Source organism: Mustela putorius, unplaced genomic scaffold, assembly GCF_011764305.1.
Source record: "Mustela putorius furo isolate JIRA1106 unplaced genomic scaffold, ASM1176430v1.1 tig00000788_pilon_pilon_pilon, whole genome shotgun sequence".
NCBI classification, from domain to species: Eukaryota; Metazoa; Chordata; class Mammalia; order Carnivora; family Mustelidae; genus Mustela; species Mustela putorius.
In genome coordinates, this window is record NW_025421481.1 from 9,291,490 (window position 1) to 9,318,944 (window position 27,455).

At 44.3% G+C, this 27,455-nt stretch overlaps 1 protein-coding gene across 1 annotated transcript in view; it reads left to right on the forward strand.

Moving 5' to 3' along the window:
• The window catches only part of HAL (histidine ammonia-lyase), a 30,462-nt gene extending 4,541 nt beyond the window's left edge, over positions 1 to 25,921 (forward strand). The window contains exons 4-20 of the mRNA XM_004748498.3: positions 235 to 309; positions 401 to 473; positions 586 to 652; positions 958 to 995; positions 1,819 to 1,944; positions 5,386 to 5,525; positions 7,425 to 7,472; positions 8,119 to 8,266; positions 9,022 to 9,117; positions 9,207 to 9,265; positions 10,346 to 10,426; positions 12,977 to 13,042; positions 13,132 to 13,297; positions 15,748 to 15,882; positions 19,542 to 19,650; positions 19,749 to 19,818; positions 23,665 to 25,921. Of these exons, the coding sequence (XP_004748555.1) occupies positions 235 to 309; positions 401 to 473; positions 586 to 652; positions 958 to 995; positions 1,819 to 1,944; positions 5,386 to 5,525; positions 7,425 to 7,472; positions 8,119 to 8,266; positions 9,022 to 9,117; positions 9,207 to 9,265; positions 10,346 to 10,426; positions 12,977 to 13,042; positions 13,132 to 13,297; positions 15,748 to 15,882; positions 19,542 to 19,650; positions 19,749 to 19,818; positions 23,665 to 23,805 (1,638 nt within the window). The 3' untranslated portion in view covers positions 23,806 to 25,921. The remainder of the gene's footprint in view (positions 1 to 234; positions 310 to 400; positions 474 to 585; positions 653 to 957; positions 996 to 1,818; positions 1,945 to 5,385; positions 5,526 to 7,424; positions 7,473 to 8,118; positions 8,267 to 9,021; positions 9,118 to 9,206; positions 9,266 to 10,345; positions 10,427 to 12,976; positions 13,043 to 13,131; positions 13,298 to 15,747; positions 15,883 to 19,541; positions 19,651 to 19,748; positions 19,819 to 23,664) is intronic.
• Positions 25,922 to 27,455: the final 1,534 nt, after the last annotated feature.

Sequence of the window (27,455 nt, forward strand, 5' to 3'; positions counted from 1 at the left end):
AGTTAGGACAGGGCTTTATCCTGCTCTGTGAAGTTAGGAAAAGGTATTATGCTTATTTCTTGCTTTCTTTATTCAGCCTCTTCTAGACCAAGCTTTTTCACTAGCACATTAATGTTTCAGAGCAGAAATAAAATCTCTTGAGTGTCAAAATTCAGTTCTGCTTGAGGCTTCCCTACTCTCTTGGTCAAGCAGCCCAGTTGCTCAAGCTCACCAAGGTCCCCTTCTTTTGTGTAGTACATTGCCTTAGATGGGGACAGCCTGACCACAGAGGATCTGGTCAACTTGGGGAAAGGACGCTACAAAATAAAGGTACCAGGGAGAGTGGGAGGGATGTCCTCTGACCTTTTTCACTGCATATGGGAGCCTTCAACGTGCTCAGCTTTGACCAATGTTTTCCTAGCTCACCCCAACTGCTGAAAAGAAGGTGCAAAAATCCAGGGAAGTCATAGATAGCATCGTGAAAGAAAAAACTGGTATCTTTTTCTCTTTGTGTATACAATTCTTTTTATTGACAAAAAAAAAAAAAAAAAATGACCTGCATCTAATGGTACAATGTCTGTTTGTTGTTGTTTTTTTCCCCCCTAGTTGTTTATGGTATAACTACAGGTTTTGGGAAATTTGCCAGAACTGTAATTCCGGTCAATAAGCTAGAGTAAGTCTGATCCCCCTTCCCCCCAGCAAACGTACATTCACATGCCCCCTGTCCCCATCTTTGGAATTTCTTTCAACAGGAGAAGTAATTAACATTTGCCCCAATTCCCAGATGAGGAGGATAAGGCTCCTGTTCACTTGCATATGAGTTGGCATTGAAAACACAGGCTTGCTGGTTTCTTCCATCGCATCACACTGCCTTATTCTGTCTCTCCAAAGATTCACCTGTTCTTCCCTTCATTTCTGCAGCTGAGGGGACACTTGCACTGCGAGGTCTCTAAGAGGGGTTTTCCCTTTCTCTTCCAGAGAGCTTCAGGTCAACTTAGTACGTTCACATTCTTCAGGTAAGTCATTTCAAACATCAAATGACTTCTAGTCTTATTTGATTTGGTGATTAAAGTACAGCACAGTGCAAGGCATCCTGTAACAGCCACGAGTAGCTAGTGCATCCTGAAAACTCGTGCCAGTTCTGCTTCAGGGGAGGAAGGGAAGCAGAAAACGTCAGACAAGACCACGTTTCAGCTGAATCTCAGGAAAGAAATGGGCCCAGTGGAGGGATGGGGTTGGGGCAGGAGCATGTACATGGCCGAGCCAACACAGTGGTGGATTCAGGGAAGGAGTGAAGGCTGGAACTCAGGGAATGAGTTGATCAGGATGAGGTGAGATGGAAAAGTCTGTCAAGAATCTGAGCTGGTGGGGCACCTGGGTGGCTCAGTGGGTTAAAGTCTCTACCTTCGGCTCAGGTCATGATCTCGGGGGCTTGAGATCGAGCCCCGTATCGGGCTCTCTGCTCGGCAGGGAGCCTGCTTCCCCCTCTCTCTCTGCCTGCCTCTCTGCCTACTTGTGATCTGTCTCTGTCAAAGAAATAAATTAAAAAATCTTAAAAAAAAAAAAAGAATCTGAGCTGCTTGCTATTCTAAGGGTGTTGGGGAAGGTGGGGCTCACTGAAACATTCTAGGAAAGAGAATCAAAAAGGCAAAACTGAGGTTTCCCATTTTTCTAGAAGATGGGACTTTAAGAAGCAGGACAGTCAGGAGAGCAGTCCAACTATCTGAGTCAGGAAGAGACAGGTGGCAGGAGACTGGACTGAACTGGGGAAAGATTTGAAAGATGGAGGTAGAAACGACTTCGATTTTCTAGGAGAAAAACATTAATTCTGTTTTGCAGGTGTTGGGAAACCACTAATCCCTGAGAGGTGTCGGATGCTCTTGGCTTTAAGGATCAATGTCTTAGCCAAGGGGTACAGTGGCATTTCCCTGGAGACCCTCAAGCAAGTTATTGAAGTATTTAATGGTAATGCCATGGATCCCCAGGTTGACCCTCCATTGAGGCTGGGCATGTACCAGAGGCAGTCTTGGTTGATGGCATAGGGAGGAACTAGCAGAGACGACATAAAATAATGGAAATGGGCTTGGTGAGGAGAAGGATAACTGGGGGGGGGGCGGTGAGGGTGAGGACAGAGACACTTAATCCTTTGTACTTTCAACTCATTCTTCATTACCCTTCACTTAGTATTTGTACCTTTATGTCTGGAACAAACCCCTCATGTCTGTCCCTGAGCTTCAAGCTGGACAGAACCTTGAACTCCATGATGCCCCGATGTGGTTAGAGAAGTTGCATCAAATCATCTGGGAAACACCATGATTCCTGGATGTTCATCCCAAAGACCATTTCAGTAGTTCCAGTTAGTGTCTAGGAATCTGAAATCTTAATGCTCCCCAGATGGTGGGATAGCCAGACTTAAATAACTGCAATTCAACTTCTTGCAAAGATAGAATGGAAGTGTAAAGAGATCAAAGGCTTTTGGACCAGGAAGCCATCTGGTGCCAGGATACAATGCGGTTCCACTCTTTGGAACTTACTTCTCAGGACTGAAAAAGTCCAACATGGAGACAAGATTTGAAATGCTTGGGAGGCCACTATCCCTTCTCACAGATAAGGATGAACAGAATAAATCAGTGCAGGCTCAGGAAACTCTTTGGGGTGAAGGTATAAATGTATATAGGCACCTCTGGGTGCCTAGAGTTCTGAGAATTCCCTTGGGTGAACCATGATCTGGAAGCTGGCCTATGGATGGCACTTTATCCTATCGACATTATTTAGCAGTTGGAAAACACACTGTTATTAGGAATCTAAGTTTACTTTAGAAAAAAGAAGATTTTTTTTTTCTTGGTAACTGAGAATTTCTTCCAAAGCAATACATGTCTGTTTATAAGTGGTGGTGAGGTAGCAGGCTGGGTGCCTAGGAATCTGGGCAAAAAAAAAAAAAAAGAAAAGAAAAAGAAAAAGAGACTACGTTCCCTAAGCCTACCTCCTTAGAGAACCCCTGTGAATACTTTGGTTGTGTCTTACCCTTCTAGAACATTTTATATTACTTTTCTGGTATAAATATTTACATGTTTCCAAACATTCTCCAATAACTTTTCTTTTTCCCCCCCAATGTCTTTTAATGGCTACACACACTCTTTGGCCATATGGTCCCTTAAGTCTATATTTAGATCTTTTCTCACTTGTTCTTAGGAACAAGACTATAATGAACAATAGCTGGTTCCTGATCTTTAAGATATATTGCTACAATTTCTAAAAATTTCTAGGTCTGATTAGTCCATACACAGTGAATACAAAGGGGTAGAGAACCAAGAAAGAGGAAAAAGTTAAAGGAATAGATGATCCTTATGGTGGTGGGGGTCACCTTTCTTCCATATAGCCTGATCTGGTTTGTTTCTCTATATACAGTGTAACCCCAACCACCTTCACACAGCAAATCTGAGTATGTCCTGGCTAAAATATGTAATGCTTTCCATTGTCCTGAGGATAGAGTCTAGAGTCTAAACTTTAAGAAAATATGTATTTCCTATGCTGTACCTTTCATCATCATGACTTACTCATTCCATAAATGGAAGCCTATACCCTTTCCTCTCCCCTTCACCCATTTTGCCCAGTGCCCCCACCTCTGTCAACCATCAACTTATTCTCTATATTTAGGTCTGTTTCTGGTTTTTTTGCTTTGTTTTGTTTTGTTTTAGATTCCACATATAAATGAAATCACCTGGTATTTATCTCTGTCCTATTTAACATAAGACCTACCAGGTCCATCCAGGAGTCACAAATGGCAAGATCTCATTGTTGGTTATAGCTGAGTAATATTTCATTGTGGGTGTGTATACATACATGTATATATCTATATATATATATACCTACACATTACCTATTCCTTATCCATTCACCTATTAATGGATGCTTGGGTTGCTTTCATATCTTGGCTCTTGTAAATAATGCTACAGTAAACATAGGGGTGGCATGTATCTTTTCAAATTAATGTTCTAATTTTCTTTGGACCCAATATTGGAATTACTGGATCATATGGTATTTCTATTTTTAATGTTTTGAGAATCCATATTGTTTTCCAAAATGGCTGCACTACTTTGCATTCCCACCGACAGTGCCCAAGGGTCTCCTTTTCTCTACTTCCTCATCAACACTTGTTTTTTCTTGAGTTTTTTATTTTAGCCATTCTTCCAGGTGTGAGGTGATATCTCACTGAGGTTTTGATTTGTATTCTCCTGATGATGAGTGTGCTGAGCATTTTTTTAATGTGTCTGTTGGCCATCTGGATGTCTTTGAAAAGATATCTATTTAGGTCCTCTGCCCATTTTTTAATTGGACTATTTCATTTTTCTGATGTTAAGTTCTGTAAGTTCTTTTCCTATTTTGGATATTGACTCCTTACCAGACATATTATTTGCTAACATCTACCTTTCAGTAAGTTGTTTTTCATTTTGTTGATTATTTCTTTCATTGTGAAAACATTTTATTTTGGTATAGTCCCAATAGTTTACTTTTGCTTTGGTTTCCCTCTCCTGAGGATCCATATCTAGAAAAACGTTGCTAAGACCAATATCAGGAGTTATTGCCTATGCTTTCTTCTCGGAGTTTTATGGTTTCAGGTCTCACATTTAGGTCCTTAGTCCATTTTGACGTAATTTTATGGTGTGAGAAAGTGGCCTAGTTTTCCCAGCACTGTTTATTGAGAAAACTATCTTCCCCACTGTATATTCTTCCCTCCTTTGTCCTAGATTTATTGGCCATATAGGCATAGATTTACTTCTGGCTGTCTATTCTGTTCCATTGATCTGTGTGTCCATTTCTATGTCACTATCATACTGTTTTGATTACTACAGCTTTGCAGAGCACTTTGAATTCCGAGATTATGATACCTCCAGCTTTGTTCTTTTTTTCCTCAAGGTTTCTTGGACTACTGGGGCTTTTTATGGTTCCATACACATTTTAGGATTCTTTGTTTTAGTTTGTGAAAAATGCCATTGGTATTTTGGTAGGGATTGCATTGAACCTATAGATTGTTTTGGGTGGTATGGACATTTTAACAATATTAATTCTTCCATTCCATGAAATATACCATTTTTGTGTGTGTGTTGGCTTCGACGTCCTTCATCAGTGTTTTATAGTTTTCAGAATACAGGTCTTTACAGTCTAAACTTAAAGTGGCTACAAGAGATGGCTTTTTGCTACTGGGAGGGTGCTCCATCCGGCCCATCCCCATTATTCCCCCTCCCCCCTTTTTTTTAATAGCAGCTCAGTCAGGTCCCTTAAGCACTAGTTGTGCTTTTCCCCAGTATTTGTGTCACAAAGCGATGCTAGCCCCTGCTGGGGGAGGTTGGTCTCACTGGTAAAATGAAGATAGCCAGAAGTAACGGGTGCCTCCTTCTCTCCCAGCCTCCTGCCTGCCCTACATTCCAGAGAAAGGAACCGTTGGCGCCAGTGGAGACCTTGCCCCACTGTCTCATCTTGCTCTTGGGCTCATTGGAGAAGGGAGGATGTGGTCTCCAAAGAGTGGCTGGGCTGATGCGAAATACGTAAGACTTTCCGAACAACTTCCATCCGCGGTAGTTTCCCTAAGCCGGACGCCGGCTGCAGGTGCCTGCTTCATAGCATTGACTCCTCATGGCAGCCCCATGAGGGAGCCACCTTTTTTTTTTTTAAAGATTTTATTTGTTTATTTGACAGACAGATCACAAGTAGGCAGAGAGGCAGGCAGAGAGAGAGAGAGAGGAGGAAGCAGGCTCCCCACTGAGCAGAGAGCCCGATGTGGGGCTCCATCCCAGGACCCTGAGATCACGACCCGAGCAGAAGGCAGAGGCTTTAACCCACTGAGCCACCCAGGCGACCCGAGGGAGCCACCTTTATCCCTGTTTCATAAATGAAAACTGGAGCTTACGGGTCAAACTAGGCGAGGCTCTAAGCTCCCATTCTTTACCATCGGGCTTCTGGACTTGGTGGTCACCTTGGTGAATAGGTATAGTGACCAGTGTTGATCCCAGAAATTTGTTCTGCAACAAAAACTCTTCCAGGGCCTATCCAGGAGGTCACACACTGGTGGACATTTATTGAGTTGCTGGTCTCACAGTGCAGAGTCATGGCTCACAATCCTGACTGTATGGTTTCTGGACAGCTGGTTCCATTTCCCCCCAAGCTCCTACTCCAGTGGTGAATCAGAAGGGCTTGTTTTTGGTAAAACCTTCATGTCTTCCTCATCCATCTCCAGATTCCATCAGAGCAGCCCACAGCATTATTTGACATGTTAGCTCAGGTCAACTGCTGACAGGTCCCCTCAGTGAAGGGGCAGAGGACCAAAGGGAAGGAAGAAGTTAAGGGAACAGATAATCCTTGGCGGGGTATAGGTTCCAGATCACCTTTGTTCCCTACAGCCTGATCTTTATTTCTCTGTGTACAGTGTTTGCCCAGCCCCCTTCACACAGCGCATTTCAGCATGTCCTGGCTTAAGCCTGTAATGCTTCCATTGTCCTTAGAATAAGGTCTAAACTCAGCGTGGCTTCTAAGAGTCTTGTTGGTCGAATTCCTCCCCCTTGGTTCTATAGTGGGATGTGCTGTGTCTGGGACAGAGGGACCAACATATGCTCATTTTTCTCTTTCCCACTCCCTCCTGCTCCTTCTCCCTCCAAGGAGTCCCCTGGGTCTTTCCCCTCCCCTCCAAATGCCTTGAGCCCCTCTTTTCTGCTCTCCTAGCATCTTCAGTGCTCATTTTCCAGCAAACCCCATGCAATTCCTGCTTCCTAGATTGCTTAACATACTCTCATTCTGGAATTGCTCCTGAGCTAGTCTGTCTCAATTTTCCTAGGCCAGCCCTAGGCTGACACCCCAAAACAGTCTGGTGAGTAACAAGTACCCCCAATACACTTATGAAATAGACACGGTGAATGGTGCTGACTCTGCCTTCCTTCCTTCCTCGAGGGTCCTTAGCACAGTGTCTGTTTCACCTCCTTTATTCGGGAGAAGATAATTCTGCCAGTGCTTAGATCAGTAGGCTGAGGGTGGAGGACTTTTTAGGTCAAGCTCTGGAGGCAGAGAATTGCGGACAGTCGGGAACAACGCCTCAATACAGTAGAGGTGCTCATCTGTGCTGAGGAAGCAGCAGGAGAAAAAATGAGTCCCTAACATGGAAGCTGAGTACAAAGGACCTAGAAACCCAAACGCAGGGTTATATCTTCAGACACTAAAGCCCCTGCTTTAAGTATAAAAATTATGTGAACTAGAAGTCGGCTTTCAGACTAAAGAATAGAACAAGAGAGTAGACCAGAGTAGATGAACAGAACCAATTTATGTAGGTCTAATTTTTATAAGACAGATCTTTAGGCTTAAGGATATTTTAACCATTCCTTGTGAAATTAGAAATAGAAAAACTGAAATTCAAAATTCACTTGACACCCATTTTTATCTTCTTAATCACTCTGCAGGTCCTGGAAGCTCATGGATTGAAACCAATTGTTTTGAAACCAAAAGAGGTAAAGAGATTCGAGGAAGATTTCCTCGTTTTAACAAGTCTTTATCTATAGACTGTTCAGTCTTCATACCCATCTCACTGGTTTCTTAAAGTAAATGTGGCTTTCATGTCTGTTTAAAGTTTGTCCCTGAAGAAAGGACTCCTCCCCAAGCCTTCAAAAGACTCTTCATGCCGCAGATGCTTAGGGGTTCTCTTACCTAAGAATGTAAACTCCAAATCGGGATCCCAAAGGATCCCTAACAGATGCTTTGAATCAAGATCCCTTGGGTGCTCTTCACCAAGAATCTTGGACCAGAAATGTCTTAAGATGTCTTGTCCACAATGAGGACCAGTTTTAAAAAAAAAAAAGCAGCATCATTAGGAGCTGAAGATTTTATATGCAGTCTGCCTGGAGGGCCATGGCTACCTTGAGAACAGGGACATTAACACATATTTCACTTGCCAGGTTTATGCTAACCGGTTCACAAATGATGGCACTTAATCTTCCAGTGCCTACTAAGCATTCCTGCCCTGCACTTTTGAAAACATAAATAAATGTCATTCAGCTGACAGGTTAACTCTTCTCTTACGGAAGCATAAGATACGAAATCAGCTTGAACGTGGGTTACAACAACTACCAAAAAGGACTTCTCTCATCCTTTCCAAAGGGCCTGGCGCTCATCAATGGGACACAGATGATCACCTCCCTGGGCTGTGAAGCCGTGGAGAGAGCCAGTGCTATTGCACGCCAGGCCGACATCGTGGCGGCCTTGACCCTGGAGGTGCTGAAAGGCACCACCAAAGCCTTCGATACCGGTCAGCATGGCTCTTCCACTGGGTTACTGTTCAGTCGGCCAGAGCTGGTTGGGTGGGCTGGACCCGGTCTTTAGACATGAGAGTGGTGGGGGTGGATGGTAGGGGAAAAGGAACATCCCCAAGTCCCTATGGCATACACAGTATTGCTACAGCTTTCTCTAAGTGATGCCACACTTGATCTTGAAATGACCCCATTTTACGGACAGATGCTCACTCTAGAGTTGACCCAGAATTCCGGATCACTCAGGTCTGACTCCCATCCAACTGTGCATGTCTTAGGAATCTGTTCACAGGGTTTTAGAATGAGAGTAGGATTCGTGTTGGTCCCCATTAGAAAATTGGGAGGGAAAAACTACAGAAATTATAGCTTATCCGGAAAGTGGTGAATTTGGAAGACTCCCTACCATTCTAGGTAGTAGGACAGAAAAACGGTCTAAAAATGATTGAAAACTACCAGAAATCGGCCCCCCTATGGAGCTCCCTTCCATTATCAGCCCAAATCTTTTTAGGGTAGGCCCAGGGTCTTGAGTTAAATTCCCAGTGGGCTCCACACATATTTGCACCCAGACATTTAAAGTAGAAAAAATATGGTCAGTGAGGAAAATCTTGCTTTTGGAGTTAAGCTTCTGAGTGCTGGTAAGAACCTCTGGGACTTTTGAGGGCTTGTGTCAGCACTGTAGATGGTCCTGACCCATCGACGGTAGCTCATTCTAATGCAAGAATTGCTCAGACTGTTCCTCTTTCATCAATTCTAGACATTCACGCGGTTCGCCCTCACCGTGGGCAAATTGAAGTTGCTTTCCGGTTTCGGTCACTCTTGGACTCAGATCACCACCCATCTGAAATAGCAGGTCTGGGCGTGTTCATGTGAGTGAGCTTATGTGGTGTTGTGTTTTGTGGAAAAAATTGACCACGTGTCCCTTGCCTTCCCCTTCCACAGAGAGTCACAGGTTTTGTGATCGGGTTCAGGATGCGTACACCTTACGCTGCTGTCCACAGGTAAACCAACAAAACAATCTTTTCTTTTTTCCAATTCAGGGCGCAGACAGAAAAAGAGGAGTGTTAAAAAGTCATGTGATGGTCAATTATAATCCAAATTTCTTTACTACCTCTTTTTTTTTTTTTTAAGATTTTATTTATTTATTTGACAGACAAGAGATCACAAGTAGGCAGAGAAGCAGGCAGAGAGGGAGGAGGAAGCAGGCTCCCTGCTGAGCAGACAGCCCCATGCTGCAGGGCTTCATCCCAGGACCCTGAGATCATAGGCAGAGCAGAGGCTTTAACCCACTAAGCGACCCAGGCACCCCATTTACTGCCTCTTTTTAAAAAATTACTCGTATCATACTTCCATTTGTCCAGTCATCACAGAGCTTCTATTCTCTAGGATAATTTCCTTTTAAATTGCTTTGCTCAATTCTCTTGTACAGAAGCACAAGAGACAACTTGCTGTGTTGGTTTAGTGACATAACTTTTAAAAATTCTTAGTAATAACATCATCCTAACCTGTTAATGGAATTTTAACTGGTTCTCCCTTTTAAATACCACAAGAACCAGCCTGACAAAGATGGCCACAGGAAGGGCGAATCATAATTCAAGGGCACATTATGGTTGTACCTTATCTGCATTTGATCAGCAGATATAAACCATCATAAATAAATCTGTGAGGCTTAACTTTAGTTAAAACAATGCAGAAGACCTGGGCTGGAGTGAGGCATTCAGCATCGCAGATATTACCACTCATTTGTGTGTGGCAATTAGTTGGATGAGAGATTAATATACTTCTCAAGAATGAAACAGTATTTCATTTGGTGCCAGACTCTAGTCTAGAGTGTAGTAAAGAATCCTCCCCAGAGCAAACACCCGCATTACCTTTGACTCAGCAAGTTCCATTCTAGTTAGGTGATCGGAAATATCTACCGGAAAGAATTGCTAAGTTAGCCTCATAGCCCAAATAAATCCCAGTTTAAAACTTGCTTCCTTGCTATCCTAATAAGATCCTTGCTATTCTAAGACAAACATCAGACTCCGTGTGACAGACACCATTATCCGTGTTTTCACTCATCTGATCTTGTATTTTAGGTCCACGGTATAGTGAATGACACGATAGCATTCGTGAAGAACATCATTACCACAGAACTCAACAGTGCAACAGATAATCCTGTATCTTTTGACTGAGTACTAAGCTGTAGCTGTAGAATTCCAACTGGTGATTTTTAGGTCCGCTGAAGTGATCGTCTTGTGTAGCAACTCTGTTCTGTCACTCCATTTCATAGACTAAGTACCTGACGTTCAGAGGGCAAGTGACAGAAGCAGGTCTGTGAACCTAATTTTACTTCAGAATCTAACATGCTGTGCTTTCCCAATGGACCCATTCAAGGCTAACGGATGTATTTCCAGCATTGGCTGAGAGAGTTCAGGAAAATGTTTGCCCTAAAATCCAGGGCTGAGATTGCTGATAGAGAATGAAGACGTATGTCACAAGTGGGATTGTGGGGACTCCGCCCAGGCTGGCATTTATGCAAGCCTTCCTGGTTCTAGTGACTCATTAGACGGAAGGCAACTTGTTAACACTTACCAAAGTATTGTCAAGGAGTTATGGCTTTCCCCACCTCAAGTTTTTATTTTTGACATGGATTTTACTCCAATCAGTGTTCCCAAATTTTACAAAGAATAGTAAGAGTGCTTTCATTTGTCAAAGGTAGAGCCCTTCTTTTCTTCATGGTGTGGGTATCGCAGAGCCATCTTATTTCTGCTTTGGAATGTTCTTTGATGGTATAGTTCCCTCCAGATGTTGATGTGATCTGTCAGGAGTCACACTGGCAAAGTCTTCACAGAAATACTCAATACTGCCTTTGAAGACCACCCAGGCCCTTAGCAATATATTTTTCCTATCCCACATCTGCCTTAGTTCTCAACACTGAAGAAAGTGCTGAGTTAACAACCTTGGAAGCCTTTCCTAGCTGAGGTGAGCAGACGGGTTTCACAGGAGCTGGGTAAGACTGATTTATCACAGGACCTTGCCAGTGTGGTTTCTCTGATAAGCTTCCTTCAGAATGTGTGTTTTATGTCCTCAGTGTCAGGTCGCTTTACAGTTAAGTGAGACCCACACTCAATAATTCTCAACTCACTCACCTCAACACCACTCCACGCACGGGGCCGCCCCAAATGAAGTAGCACTTTCAAGAAGTCTATGTAAGTCTTGTCTCATCTATCAGTTCTTGTAGAGGAGAGATATCCATTCTACACTTACATAATTCAGACTTTTTTTTTTTATTTGGGAGAGAGAGACTGAGAGAGAGAGAGAATGAGCAAGACAGAGGGGCAAAGGGAGCCTGATGCAGGACTTGATCCCAGGACCACGAGATCACAACCTGAGCTGAAGGCAGACTCTTAACCAACTGAGCCACCCAGGTGCCTCCATAATTTAGCCTTGAAAGGGTATGTTATAGAGCAAAAACAAAGAGTTACCATTAAATTAGCAGAGGTGGGAGAGGGCGAATTCCTAACTAAGTTCTTCTCCCATCACTTGCCCCAGCAAAAACTTCAGCCAAAAGTACATTCCTTTCTCAATTAAAGATTCTTAATTACCAATGAATTTCCAATAAGGTAATATTTGGGAATTCCCCTGCAATATTGGTGTTAGTTAAAAGAATATTCCTCTCAACTTTTCTATTGTAGAAATAGAGCACCTATTACACAGTGGCTAGATGTTATGGGGGCTGAATTCTGATTGCTTTACTCTGATCGCCAACAAACAAATTTGGAACAACTGGAGAACCATTGAACATGCTTAAGTTCCAAGTATGTGCAAAGACTACTTGCTATCAGGATTCAGAGAATGGAGAGAAGACTAGGGCCTGTGACTGGGGGTGGCTCGGTGGAGAAGAGCCAGCGCTGGGCCCAAGAGGCTCACGGTTGTATGTACTGAAAAGGGTAACTCCCAGCTTGGTGAAGTTAATGTAATACATGCATCTCCAGCTCTTTGGAAGTCAGAACCTTCCTCGCACAGAGTGAGCTCCTAGCTGATGGATAATAAGCATTCTCTAGTCCAGTAGGTATAAATCAGCTCTTTGCAATCTATAAGAAGGGTCTGTTACTGCCTTTGTCTGGGCGCCTGTTGTTTTAAGCGAAGCACGTGACAGAATGGGATGATCCTTGAGGGCAGTAAGATGCAGTGAGTCTGAACTGCTCCTACTGAGATCAGTTTACAACAGCCTCTTGGCCACCTTTTGCTATGGATGCTGCTATAGGACCATTGAGTAGACTATAGTTTGAAAATCTTTCCAGAATTGATTGTTTCAGACTATTTGGTGGTCGTTCATCAACAAAGTCTTCCATTCAGCAAATTCTACCAAGCACAAGAAGAAGAAATAAAACTGGTGTCCTGGTCTCTGTTCTTAGTGACAGACACAAACTTTTGAGGGAAATTACTAACCACTAGATTATAATAGTTATGGTGTTAGAGAAATCTCTAATTTCAGAAAAAAAAACACAAAAACCAAAAAACATTTCATGTTCCATGTTTCCTTGGCCCCTAGTTAGGTGTGCATGATTCATCTTTAAGGTTTTGGGTATTTGTTTTGTTGTTTCTGTGTTTGATTTTGTGTCCCTTTATGTCACCAACTGCTTGTAGAAAGATACTCCTTCCCTCCACCCGTTTTTGTACAAGGGCTGCGAGTGTTAAAAATTAGCCTTAACCTGTTTTGTAAGATGGTTTTCGCCAGCAGAGGTGAGACTATTTCTGGAGGAAACTTCCATGGTGAATACCCAGCCAAAGTAAGCTTTTTAGAATTGCTCCTGATCCTGAAAACATATTCCGATTTAAGCCAAGCGTATTCCAATTTGAACTGAGACATTCTTTCTAGGCCCTAGATTATTTGGCCATTGGAGTCCATGAACTTGCTGCGATTAGTGAAAGAAGAATTGAAAGACTCTGTAACCCCTCCCTCAGCGAGCTGCCTGCCTTCCTGGTGGCTGAAGGTGGTCTCAACTCCGGGTTCATGATTGCGCACTGCACCGCGGCAGCCCTTGGTAAGAATACCGCCGCAGAATACCGCCTGTCCATTTCATCTGAAAGTGTCCAGTTTTGTCCTTGAATGCGATCTTTTCCCCCCACCTCATTTGCATCCCACCTGTCTCGACAGAAAGGCAGAAGGGAAGTCTCTTGAACGTTTTTAAGAAAAAAACTGAATGAAACCTAAACAAAGCTAGACTGAAACATACTAATACCTAATGAGTTTGTAAATGATGAGGTTTCCACAATTTCTCTGTAGGACGCAACTGGATATCACAAAGGAAATTCATCTTGGTAGCTTTTTCCCTAATCTCAATTTGAAGACTAGCAGAAAGAAAAAGACAAAGGTGTCTACCATTAATGGCGAAACTTGAGCTGACTTGAATGATTAAGCTTTGGGTACATTCTATTAGATACACTAGCCACTAAGATCATAAATATGTGATTACAATGTGCAAAAATGCTTATGAGAAGATGCCCTCCATGAAAACTGAGCTTCAGTGTGGCTGATCTCTGACTCCAAACTGTGTGTAACACATCACAGCAGGCTCCAGTACAAAGGACGCACTAAGGGCTTCATTCATCTTTGCTCACTTAATGGTCACAACAATACCACGAGGTGTGTAATATTATTAGCGCCATTGTACAGATGAACACCTGAAGATCGAAGAAGTTAGGTGACTTACCCAACACTGGACAGCTAGTAAGTGGAACTGAATTCAAACCCAGGCATTTTTGTTCTCAAATCCATGCTCTAGCTTCAGTTAATGTGGATCTCATTTTAATCTGTATTTAATCCTAAACTGTGGTTCCCAGATTTAACAAATGGAAATGCAGGATGCCCAGTTAAATTTGAATTACTCGGGACATACTTGTACTAAAAAATTATTTGTTTTTATCTGAAATTCAAAATTAACTGAGCATTCCGTATTTTTTTCAGGCAAACCTACCCAAGAGGCAGGAGAGCCTGTGCTTAATCAATAGCATAGACTCTAGGACCAAATTCCAACTCGGTCATTTATCAGGAGTGAGATATGGAGCAACTTTCTTAATCCTCTCTCTGTTTACTCCTCTGTAAAATGGGGGTGATGAATTTACCTAATGGGACTGATTTGAGGATTAAATGAATTAATGCATAGAACTATTTAGAACTATGCCCAGCCGTGTTGTAAGCACTAAATAAATATTAGCTGTTATTAATATTACTCCTAACCCCTTCCTCACTGAAACCTCACACGAAAACTCACCACAACCCAAAGGAGTCCCTGAATTTATCGTGTCCTCTATCTAGTATCTTCTAATTGCTCACTTACCTCCTTATTAAAATACTCCTCTAAGGGTAGCAACTTCTCATACTAACGTAGGGAGGTCATGGTAACTGATTTAGAAAACATTAGGGATTTTGGAAAGCTTCATTTGAATGTGTTTGGTTTTCCCCTAAACTGCGTATTGAAGTTGTTCAACTTGTCAACTTGTCAACTTGCTTGTCAACTTGCTTTCCTTATAATCTTTTCGTCTTTTTCAGGGACGAGTAACTTCTCTTTCTGAATAAGCCCCACCACAGACTTTGTATCCATTAAAGCAGGTTTTGGGTCCCAGGACCTGGGACTCACTGTGTTTGAAACCTGGAAAGTTCTGGTCTAGGACGAGCCAAACGCCTGGTCTACATCACTAGATTATCTCAGGATCCCTTACAGCAGGGAGAACAACAGAACCCCACCCAGCCACTCTCGTGAGCAAAAACGTAGGGTAGAAAACTCTCTCCATGGCTCCGGGAACAGGGGCGGTGCTCTAGAATGTAGGTCCTCCTCCACACTTAATGTGTTGTCCCCCGGCCAAAAATCTAGCCATCCACCGAGAGTTTGTTAGAACAGCCCAATCTCAGGCCCCACTCGAAACTCAACATTTGCATATTGACGAGATAAGAATGACTCATATGCACAATAAAGTCTGATCTAGGCCATCTCCAGAATTCCTCCCCCTCCCCAAGAAGCGTCCGGCAGTCACCAGTCACGGAGCCCTTGCTTGAATCCCCCCACTGGGCAGTCTGATCTATGAAATCTCCTTGTGCAAGATCTGTGGGCCCAGTCTCCACCCCCAAATACCACCCTGAATTCTAACGCCTCCTCTGCGGACACAATCAGTCCATTGTTCTCAAGTACTTGGTATAGTCCATCACGACTTTTTCCCCTAGTCTCCCGGCATGCTAAACGCTTCCAGTGTTTTCAAATAGGGTTTGTAATAGGGTTCCTATCAGGTCTCATCTCAGAACTCACTATTCCCTCCTTTTCCATTTAATACCAACCCTACCTGCTTCCTTTTCCCAAAATAATCTGGGACCATCTGGTGCTTCAGTACCAACCAAGAGCTCCTGAAGAGGACACTCCGTGCTGTTAAGCACACGGGGAAGCCAACAAGGCAATTTTTCCCATTAGCAGCTGACGTACCTTGCCCTGGTCTCTTGCAGTGTCTGAGAACAAGGTTCTGTGCCACCCCTCGTCTGTGGACTCTCTCTCCACCAGCGCCGCCACGGAGGACCACGTCTCCATGGGAGGATGGGCAGCAAGGAAGGCCCTTCGGGTCATCGAGCACGTAGAACAAGGTAAACCCAGCCCGTCTGGGATGGCGCGCCCCACCAACGGACGACCGCATCTGCGGTTCTTCTCGTGGGATCCCTCCAGGCAGCAGTGGCATCACCTGGGAACTTGTTAGAAGGGTCGATTCTTAGGCCCGGCCGGAGACCTGCTAAATCAGAAACTCTAGGGAAGAGAGCAGAACCCATCTGGGTTTAACAAGTCTTCCAGGTGATTCTGAAGCTTGCTGAAAATTAGGAACCACACTTGCTGTCTAAGCAGTTTTGCTGGTCGGCTTAATTTTTTAAACAATTAAAAACATATTCAAAAGTGGAGAGGTTAGTGCTACAAAACCTCCTGTATACCAACTCAACAGCACATTTGCTTCATTTTTTTCCTTGACTTTCTCAAGTTATTTTCACACAAATCCCATCACGTTATTTTCTTCCTGCATACTTTGTCCCTTAAATATGAATGCTTTTTTTTTAAATCCACCATCATGCCATTCTCATATCCAAAAAAATCAACAGTGAGCCTTGGTATCACATACTAAGTTGAGTACATACTCAAAATTTCCCGATTTCTCAATGCCTGCATAGTTGGTTTGTTCAAATCCAGATTTGAGGTCCGCATTTTAAATTTGATGGTCAAAGTTGTAAGCCTCTTTTCATCTAGAACACTCCCCTCTTCCATTTTTTTTTTTTTTCCATGCCACATACTAGTTAAAAAAATCAGGTCAGTCTTCTGTCAAGAGTCTAACATTCTGGATTTTTACCCTCCTGGATTTTAGCCTCCTCGTGTGTTACTTTTAACTTGCTACCTGCATGTTATCTCTGTCCCCCACATTTTCCACCGGCTCTGGAAGAATGAACAAGATTCAGATCCATATCTTTAGGGAGATAGTTTCTAGGGTGGAGCTGTGTTAGGCCAATGTCTCCCCACCTTAATTACTGCTTATTTGTTTTTTTAAAGATGAATTGCCTTCCTTTAGGCATTGTTAGCTAAGCTACTAAGTTTTTGCAATTGTATCAGAAGCCGTTGGAAGACAAAAGAATATCATTACAGTAATTCCCCTCTCCCGGAGGGGAGGGAACGTTCCAAGACCCTCAGGAGAAGCCTGATCCCTCAAGATACCAAGCCTTGTGTATACCTCGTTTCTTTCCTGTACAGACATACCTGGGATACAGTTTAATTGCTAAATCAGGCACAGTAAGAGATTGACAAGAGTAACTAATCAAGTAGGACAGTTAAAACGATATATTGAAATATAAGTTCGGTGAACGCGAGCTTGCTCAAAATAGCTTACTGTGCTTTACCCACCCTTCTTGTGACGAAGGGGGGGCAACAGAATGCGCAGGCGGCCAGATGAAGCGAGCGAACGCCTCAGGTGTTATGAGGTAGCTTTAGGCTACTCTTGACTTTCCGCTGATTCGATGATTCGTCAGAAAGAGGCATCTGACGACCCATCAGAAGGCTCACCTGCTTCCAGACCGTGATTGATTGTGAGCAAATCAAACCAAAACAGCAGAAGGTGAAATGGCAGATAAGCAAGGATGGAGGTATCCTAAGATAAATGTGGGAGAGATATAATTTACGTACCACAATCACTCACTTAAATTGTACACTTCGGTAGTTATTAGCATATTAAGAAAGTTGTGCCATCACTACCACAAATCAATTTTAGAACATTTTCATCCCAAAAAGAAACCTTGTGAAACCTTGTACCCTTGACCCAGCACTCGCCCATTCTCCCATCTAGGCTTAGGCCCCCTAGATGTCCTTTCTCTCTCTCTATGGATTTGCCTGTTCTGGAAATTCCATAGAAATGGCATACAATATCTGATCTTGTGTAACTGGCTTCTTCTGGTCAGCACAATGTGTTCAAGGTCCGTCCATGTGGTGGCACATGTCAGTGGTCAATTCCTTTTTCATGGCCCAGTAATATTCTGTCATGTGGCTATACTGCATTTTGTTTATCCATTCATCAGGCGAGAGATGTTTGAGTTTTGGCCACCTTTTGGCTAGTATGAATACTGCTGTTATGGACATTGGTGTACAAGTTTTTGAGCAGATATAATGTTTTCATTTCTCTGGAGTGCAGTTGCTGGGTCATATGGTAACTTGTGTTCATCTGTTTGAGGACCTGCCAGGTTGTTTCTCAAAGTGACTCTACCATGTTACATTCTTAGCAGCAGTTTTTGGGAGTTCTGAGTTTTCCACACCTTCCTCAACACCTGTTATCATGATCTGCCTACCACGGTGCATTCCTAATGTCCCCACTGAACATGTGGCTCTGGCCGAAAGCTTGTCCGTTCTCAGATCCTCTATCCAATTCATCAGCAAATCAGACTTACCATCAAAAGACACCTCTGTCAAGCCTCTGTCATCTCCTTTTTAATGGTCTCCTTGTTTTCACTACTGTTCTTCTACAGTTACCACATGCAATAATCAGGGTGAGGTTCTTAAACTGTAATTTTGACCACACTGTGTTCCTGCTGAAAATTTGCCAGTTCGTTCCTTGTGCTCAAACCAAAGTCCAGCCCCATTCCTGCAGCCTACAAGGATCACGCATGATCTGGCTTCTGGCTCTTGCTGACCCCTGTCTCCATTCCTTTCCTTACCCTGGAACCACCGTGTTATTCTTGTACCCACCAAGGACACATCCCTAACTCAGCACCTGTGTCCTTGCTGGCCTGTCTGCCTGCAACATTGTTCCCCTAGGCCTTCACACGGTTCACTTCTGCATTCTACCGTGGTTGCTGTGCAGATTTCATCTCAGATGTCTTCCCTCTCTACCCAAGCTCAACTTCTTAAAGTTTCCAATACCTAATGCATAAAGTGAGGGGACTGCACTAGAAGATGTGAAGTTTCTTCCAGGTCCAAAATGGATCCCATTGCTTCATCCCCTCCCATGGTGTCCTGTCTGTACTCACCAGAGTTTGGAGTGTGCTTCATAAATTTTAAGATAAGACACCAAATCTTTTTAATACTCCATTTCAGTTGACCACTTAAATAGTTTGATCAACCTGAAGCTTCTTTGTTATTTTCTTGGCAAATAATGAAATCCAAAAGTCGAGAAATTTAGATTTCAATATTCAAAGCTGATAGCAAGGTGTATGGTACATTTAATAAGAGTTCTTAACTAGGGAGTAAAGACAGTTTTATCAAGAAACCTAAAGTTGGCAAGATACCAGTTTCTACAATTTGAGTTTTAGTGGGCTTGGGAGCTTTTGAGTTTGAAGGCTTGAAAGAACATTGTAGAATTATGCAGCGCAACAAAAGACTGATTTGCTCCTTCCCTGGCTCCTTCAGTCCTTTGACGAAAGTCTATGTGCCAGGTATTTCAGCCCCAAGAGAAGCAGCAAGACTAAAAACAAATGGAAATAGGACACCGATGTCATCCATCTTGATCAGATGACAGAAGGAGAGCACTTACCTGTACTTACCTGTACTTACCTGAGACATTTACCTGTACGGCACTCTCCTTCTAAACATTAAAGATCCAGCCAGTGGGGTAGAAGAGGACATTTTTGAATGGTAACCAAATACCAAAGCAGCTCTTTCTACCAAAAGACCGAGAGCCAACCACCTCTCAGTTGGCGAGAGCTGGCCGACACCTTCCACGTGACTGATATCCCCGCAGCACGAAGTCGGCTTCAAACAGCTGTCGCCTCCACTTTTCTCGTAGTGCTGGCCATCGAACTCCTCGCAGCCTGCCAGGGCATAGAATTTCTACGCCCCCTGAGAACAACCACTCCTCTGGAGAAGGTCTACGACCTCGTGCGCTCTGTTGTAAGGTAAAGGCAAACAGGTCCCCGGGTGTGACATCATTCAGGACTGTGAACCCTGGCCGCAGTTCGTGTTGGGCTGATGGTCTGATGTGCTTTCCGTGCAGGCCCTGGATAAAAGATCGCTTCATGGCTCCAGACATTGAGGCAGCACACAGGCTGCTCGTCGAGCAGAAGGCAAGTTGGCCACTTGGCTTCCTTCTTAGTTTGGGGTCATTATGGGAAAGCAAAGTGGGAGTGGGGAATGCAGAAATACTACCTTATTCTTTTGTTTCCTGTCTCTTCCTTGGAAGTGAACAAAAAGGAACTCGAGCAACTTCCAAGGCAACTAAAAAGTTCTTTGACAAACTCTTAAGTGTCCTGTGTTGCATCCGAACATTGACTATCTAGCAATTAGAAACTGAAAGGACTTTAAATGGAGTTTGGGACAGGTACTCTTGAGGAGAAAATGAGATGAAAGGTTCATGGATCCCCTTCACCAAAAATATTCTCTTTTGTTCAAAAGCACGTTCTATTTCCATGATGTTACCACCGCCTCCTCCACCGAACCCAGTGATGAAACGGACCTGGAGACAAAACAAAGTCCCAGGATTTTTTTTTTTTTAAAGATTTTATTTATTTGACAGAGATCACAAGTAGTCAAAGAGGAGGAAGCAGGTCCCTGCCGAGCAGAGAGCCCGATGCAGGGCTCCATCCCGGGACCCTGAGACCATGACCTGAGCCAAAGGCAAAGGCTTTAACCCATTGAGCCACCCAGGCACCCCAAGTCCTAGGGTTTTACTTCAAAGGTCTGTGGGTCTGTCTAGCGCTGTGGTGTGTCCCGGCCGTCATCCTGGGTGAGATATGGGTTCTCTTTACTGCTTATTTCCTCTGGCTTCATTGACTCTAGATTTATCTGATAGAGACAGATGCCTCATAGGCAGACCTTTTTTTTTTTAAAGATTTTATTTATTTATTTGACAGAGAAAGACAGAGCAAGAGAGGGAACACAAACAGGGGGAGAGGGAGAGGGAGAAGCAGGCTTCCCGCTGAGCAGAGAGCTCAACTGGGGGCTTGATCCCAGGATCCTGCGATCATAACCTGAGTCGAAGGCAGATGCTTAGCTGACTGAGCCACTCAGGCACCCCCAGGCTGATTTATTTTTTAAATATATTTTTTAAAGTTCTTTGAGCCTTTTGTTGTGATTTGTGGGCCTCATGTTCTCTAGAATTTCTTGATTTCCCCTGGAACCATTGCTCTGCTCTTGGGGAATGACTTTTCCCTCTGATTCTCACGGCTGTCATTCCTAGGTTGTGCCCTATACACCCTTTGAGGGGCCTTGTGTGCTGCCAACTTTGGTGCTTGTAGAGAGGTGGGTGAGAGGTTAGCCTTTTTTAATTGAAATAGACCTGACATATAACATTATATTTGTTTCAGGAGAACAACAGAATGATTTGATATCTGTGTATTTTGCAAAACAATCGCCACGATAAGTCTGGTTAACATCTGTCACATACTCAGTTACAGTTTCTTTTTTTTCCTGATGAGACCCTTTGTGGTTTACTCTCTTAGTAACTTTCAAATAGACTATACAGTGTAATTAACCATAGTCACCCTGTTGCATATTCTATCCCCAGGATATATTTATTTTAAAACTGGAGTTTTGTACCTATTGACACCCTGTACCCATACTGCTCACCTTCTACCCACCCTCTCTGGCAACCGTCAGTCTGTTCTGTGTATCTCTGAGCTCCATTTGTTGGCGTTGCACTAGATTCCACATATCATAGTATCTGTGATTCTGACTCATTTCACTTAACATACTGATCGCACAGTCCATTAAGATTGTCACAAATGCCAAGAGTGCCTTTTTCTTTACGGCTGAATAATACACACACACACACACACACACACACACACACCCTGCATTGTCTTTATCCATTCATCTGCTACTGAAACCCCAATTTGGCTGCCCATCCCTTGAAAGACCAAGACTCGAGAGATGAGTTTTTTGTTTTTTTTTTTCAAAGATTTTTTATTTTATTTATTTGACAGATAGACATCACAAGTAGGTAGAAAGGCAAGCAGAGAGAGACGAAGAAGCAGGCTCCCTGCCGAGCAGAGAGCCCGATGCGGGACTCGATCCCAGGACCCTGAGATCATGACCTGAGCTGAAGGCAGCGGCTTAACCCGCTGAGCCACCCAGGCGCCCGAGAGATGAGTTTTGATGGGAAAGGACTTTGAGCTCTCTGTTCATGAGGCCAGCCACCTGGGGAGAAGCTGGACTCTTGTCCACTCCCAGGTTTCTGCCTGGCCCAGAGTTATTTAAAGGGGTTTAATCAGCTAAGGGAGTACAGTGGTCTGTGACATTTCTTGCCTACCTGCAGACTTGGTGATGGCAGCTACAGAGTCATCTTGGTGCTTGGTGGTTGTGCAAATTCTAGTTTTTTGGTGCCCAGGGTGGAGGTCAGTTGAGCAAAGAGGTCTAGTTCCTTGGTACCCAGAGGTGGAGCAAGAGTGTCCTATTCTTTCTACAAAGGAGGGCAAGAGCTACAGATGCACAAAGGGACAGTCAGGAAAGTCATTTATGGGTGTGACCTTAAAAAAGTAAACCATTTTGATGAAGATTGCTGGGTGAGTCCGAAAGCCAAGGCAGTTCCCAACAGACTGACTGGCCTCTGGGGCCTGGGAAAGTTCCGGTCCTTCATTCCCCAAGGCCAGAAATCCACAAATCTCAAAGAAAATCAGTTAATTCTGTTACAGATCAAGGGCCTTAGGTCAGCAAGCAAGAAGTGTGTTACCTTGACTCAAGATAACCTGAAGACCGGCCGTTGCGCTGCCATACACCCCTCGGTGGACACCCAGGGGGCTTGCATGTCTGGCAGTTTGTAAGTAACACCGCAGAGACCGTGGAGGTGCAGGGATATTTTCGAGGAAGTTAGCCTTTGCAAGGATACATTTTCTAAGGTAATACAAAAGGATAGGAAATGCTCCTTGCTTGTTAGCAACAAGCTGATAAAAAGCAGCTGTAGGGGCGCCTGGATGGCTCCGTCGGTTAAATGTCTGCCTTGGGCTCAGGTCATGCATGATCCTGGGGTCCTGGGGTCCCAGGATCCAGACCCACATGGGGCTCCCTGCTTGGCAGGGAGTCTGCTTCTCCCTCTGCCCTTCACCCCAATCAGGCGCTCTCTCTCTCACTCAAATAAATAAAATCTTAAAAAAGAAAAAAAAAAAAAGCAGCTGTGAATCAAAAACTGGACTTGAACTTCAGAAAAGCAGATTCCTGAAACAGAGTCGGCTGGTGCGTGGCGCTGTAGAGCAAGCAAGGGTCTGAAACACCGCTTCTCAAACTTCCCTGTGCATGTGAATCTCCTGGGGGTCTGGTTCTAGGGGAGGCCGATGCCGCTGACCCACAGGCGGCTGTGGGAGCAGCAGGAGTGGAAGGAGTAGGGCGCTGGGCGGCTCAGCCAGTTACAGGTCTGCCTTTGGCTCAGCTCATGATCTCAGGGTGCTGGGATGCAGCCCTGCATCGGGCTCCCTACTCAGCGGAGAGTCTGCTTATCCCTCTGCCTGTCCCTTAGCTTATGCATGCTCTCTCTCTCACAAAATAAGTAAATTTAAAAAAAAAAATTTTTTTAAAAGGGCACAAGGAGTAAAGCACATGTGCCATGGAAACCCAGCAAACAAGGAAATCCGTTGCCCTATTCAAAGCTTGCTTTAGAAAACGCACATGCATACCTTTGAGTAACTCTCCTTAATTCCGTCCACACTGAATCGGGTTTTGTTTCTGTGTTGGCTTGTTTTGATTCCAAAGAGTAAGCATAAGCAGCTGAAAACCCTCCCGGGAAACTTTAGAAAGGCTTTTGACTTTGTATTTTAAAAGCTATTAATGCAACCAAAGACTAATGGATACAGATTGTGTGTCGAAGGAAAGCAAGCAAACAGCTGCTAGGTGCCTGGTCAGCTCCTCACGTTTTGAGCTGACGTTGACTGACGTGTGAGGACAGTGTCGTCAACATTCTGACTCTGCTTTATCCCTCTCAGGTCTGGGAGGTTGCTGCCCCATACATCGAAAAATACAGAATGGAACATATTCCAGAATCCAGACCGGTTTCTCCAACAGCCTTTTCACTGGAATCTCTACATAAGAAATCCACCAAAATCCCCGAGTCCGGGGATCTTTGACAGGCTTTGTCATGGATCAGCGGATCAGAGGGTCCTTGGTTGAACAGCAAGCAATATTATGCAGAAGAAGAGACCTGAGGACTTTCCTAAATAGATCAACCCATTATGTTGTTCGGTCCTTCTACAACCTCCTTTGCTTAGGCTGGTTAGTGTTGCTCACTCTAGCACCGAGTTCTTATTGACCTGGTTTGAGACACAGAAGTTGTTTTCAGATTATAGTTTTCTCTCTTCCTTAACAATATCAATAGGCCACAGACCACTTCATATTACTTGAATTCAAATTTTGAAACAGATTGGCATTTTTTCCCAAAAACATTAGACTTTTATGAAGCTCTTCCTCTTCTTTTCCTTCTCCTTCTCCCCCCTCCCCCACCCCCCTCCCCCAACCACCCTCCCCCTCCTCCTCCTCCTTCTTCTTTTACGGTTTGACCAGATCTCCACTAGATAACTTTGGCTGATTGAGTTATACCATGATATGATGAATGTTCTCACTAGGCCTTCATCAACAACTTCTTTTGAAGTCATAATTTGTCCTGAAGCGTCTCTTTCTTCTAGTAATCGCCTCAGAGTGTAGTCAATAGGTCGAGAGGTTTTGTGTAAAGGATTACTATTGGAGTGGCCCTTACTGATATTTGTCAAATGTCACTATACATCTCTATCTGGCCATCTGGCAAAACACTGTACATCTCAAAGGAAATCTCAGATTCTTAAGCTGGAGTTAGAGGTTAGTATTATTACCTTCTGCCCGTGGGTTAGTACTTTATTCACAGTCCTCTAACAACCCTGCGTTGAGAAGCCTCCTGTCTCACAAATAAGGAATCTTACATTCAGAAGTAACCAACCCCTTCTCTGTAATGGTAACTCTTAATAGGGGAAACTCTTGACAAAGGTACACGGGGCCCTGGGCTGTATTACCCAATCGGTTTTTTCCTCAAAAAAGAAGACAAAGGACCATCTGGGAAGACTTAAGTATAATCACGCAAACGAAAGATGAGTCAGATGACCTCTTCGCTGCGCGAAGCTAACTCTGTGACTTTGCACCTACGTGTGCAATTGCGTGCAAGGGGCTCCCCGTGCAGGAGACCAGAGCCACGGCTCCAACAACCACAGTAGGCCAGATACACTTGCCAGCTTGCCTACCCGCTTCCAGCCTAAAATGGGTCCAACAGTGTATTTCGCAATAGGGTTTTCTCTTTAGATGGCGGTCGGACTCCAGCAAAAGGTGGACACCCAAGGGAAAACCACTGCCCACAGCAATTCAGTGACCAAAATGGGCTGAAGAGCCTGTTTATGGAAAGGCTGTTCTGGGTACTGTCCTTTGCCAAAACATCAACAGGCACAATGAGTTCGTGCTTTGCCACGAACCCCAGTCGGGCCAGTAAACCCAGCCGTCTGATGGCTACTCTTCACTCCAGTGTGGGAGGGCTGGGTCCCTACAGGCCACTGTGGTCTTCCCGGGCATTTTATGATCGAGTTTTCGAGGCAGCTCTGTGAGAAACAGGTTATCACATGCCGCCAAGAAATGTCAAGGTAACCGTGGAAAGACTCCGTCTGTTGTCTTAGGTTGTCACGATGTTCTTAGATTTTTACAACCAAGTGTAGTGCCTCCTTGGGGAAAGCCTATTTGAGCTGCAGTTAATCAAGCTTCTGAAAGGTTTAGACAATGAATGTTATTAGCACATCGCCACACATCTTTAAAAAGTGTGGTTGGTTTCGGTATCCTTTCTCCTTCCCCGGGGAGTAGAAGGAAGGATTAGAAGCATCTCGATTTCCTCCCAGCAGGCTCACCTGGGCTTCTTCCCCTGCCATCTCAGGGCAGTTGGAGGGCAAGCCCCGGAGCCTTTGGGCTCTTATGCTTTTCAGTGCCACACTTGCTAATGTCCTGGTGGCCGAAGCAAGTCACCCTGCCCAGCCCAAGCCAGACAGGGACAGTGCTACTCAATGGCGTTGGGATGTGATCTGCGGTCCATCACTGTAACAATCTACCACGTAGGTAAAACCAAACACAGAACCTGAAACTTTCACGATGCTTTTCATTACTACTTTAAACTTGAGCCTCATCTTTGTATCTGGTCATGGGATTGTTACTGTTTTATTAAACCTTCTCATTATCTCATGAAGAGCACAGTCATTTTGCATTTGGGAGGTTATTTGGTTAAAGAGGTTAACTTACTAAATGTAAACATTAAAAATATACCAAAAATCAAAGCCAAGAGATGTGTTTCAGGCCGCAGCATAGGCCGGGTTAGTCACAAGGTGTCGCATTCCCTTGGCTTAGTGATCAGTTCAAGAAATGGTTGAGGTCGCGATTTGGGCCAATGAGACGGAGATGACTTTTACTGGAAGCTTTGAGAGAATGTTTTCTCTCCTGAGAGCCATGGTAGCCAGGCTTTCTCATTCACCTATCTGAGGTGGATGAGAAGGAGGCACAGAATCCTGAGGGCTGTTGAAAGCCTGCCCAGCCCATTGAGGAATCCGGCCGTGGGGTGATGCCAAGGCTGGGTGACAAAGCAGAAGGAAGGAGGGAATCGGAGTCTTCGGCATTACTGAGCTGCTGGGTAAACCAGTCCTGAAGCCTGTCTGTCTGGTGAATTTCCAAGGTTGATCTAATATGCTTCCTTATTTTTACAAGCAGATCTTAGTCAGATTTTGAAATCCATAGCTGTTGGCATCGTCCCTACCACTGCTATTTCTGAGGTGCCGTATGGGGCTATACGGTACTTCGGTATGGCATGACTTCACCCAGTTGGGAACACGAAATGGCCATTACTGTGCCAAGCGTGTGTCCATATAACCACAGCCCCTTTGGAGCATCAGGGAAGCTTCCTGGAGGAGGTGACTGAGCTGGGTTCTGAATGATGGCAGTCAGAGAGAGAAGGGAGGAAAAGGAGAAATGGAAGCTAAACGTCAATGTCAGAAGACATCTGTGCCAGAAAACCAAGTCTCCATTTGTCCATTTCTATCATTAAATAAACGGTGACCAAGATGGCCCTGGTCTTTGCCCTCCTGGCGTATAGGGTAGGTAGGCAGCGGGCCCAGAGGATTAAACAAACAGGGGCAATGTGCAAGCAGGAAGATGGGAAGGTTGGGAAGTAGCGGCCAGGATCATCATGGAGAGCTTGAGAACTCGTGCTAATGGTCCAGCAGGGGAAACGAAACTCTGCCAGCGCGGGACATCTCAGATCTCAAGGGTGGGTGGGCCAGGACGGACCACCGTGGCTCACGGGTAGTTCCCACACTCAGGGCACCAGGTTCCTGACGCCAGCAGTAGCTGCAAGGGAACCACTTGGACAAGATGTGCCTTCATATTTTGGAATAACTTTCCACCAGATCAAAATCTAAGGGGCTGGCATTGACTTTATTCTTTTACTGCTGAGTGTAATAAAGACCAAGGTGCTCATGCTTGCGGGGCTATCTGGCAAAACATATTTCAATTTCAAAAGTACTGTGCGTCACCAGAGTTCCTTTTAGGAGAACCCGCTCTCAGTGCACCCTGGCTTTGACTCTACTCTTGAATGCCGGTCTTACCGCCCTCATTGGATCAAAAATTCCCTGAAGGCAGGAGACAGTTTAGCACCAGAATTTCAGAGATGGAAGGAATCCAACTTCTACAGATGAGGAGTTCAGGAAGAAATCAAAGCCCAGGACGC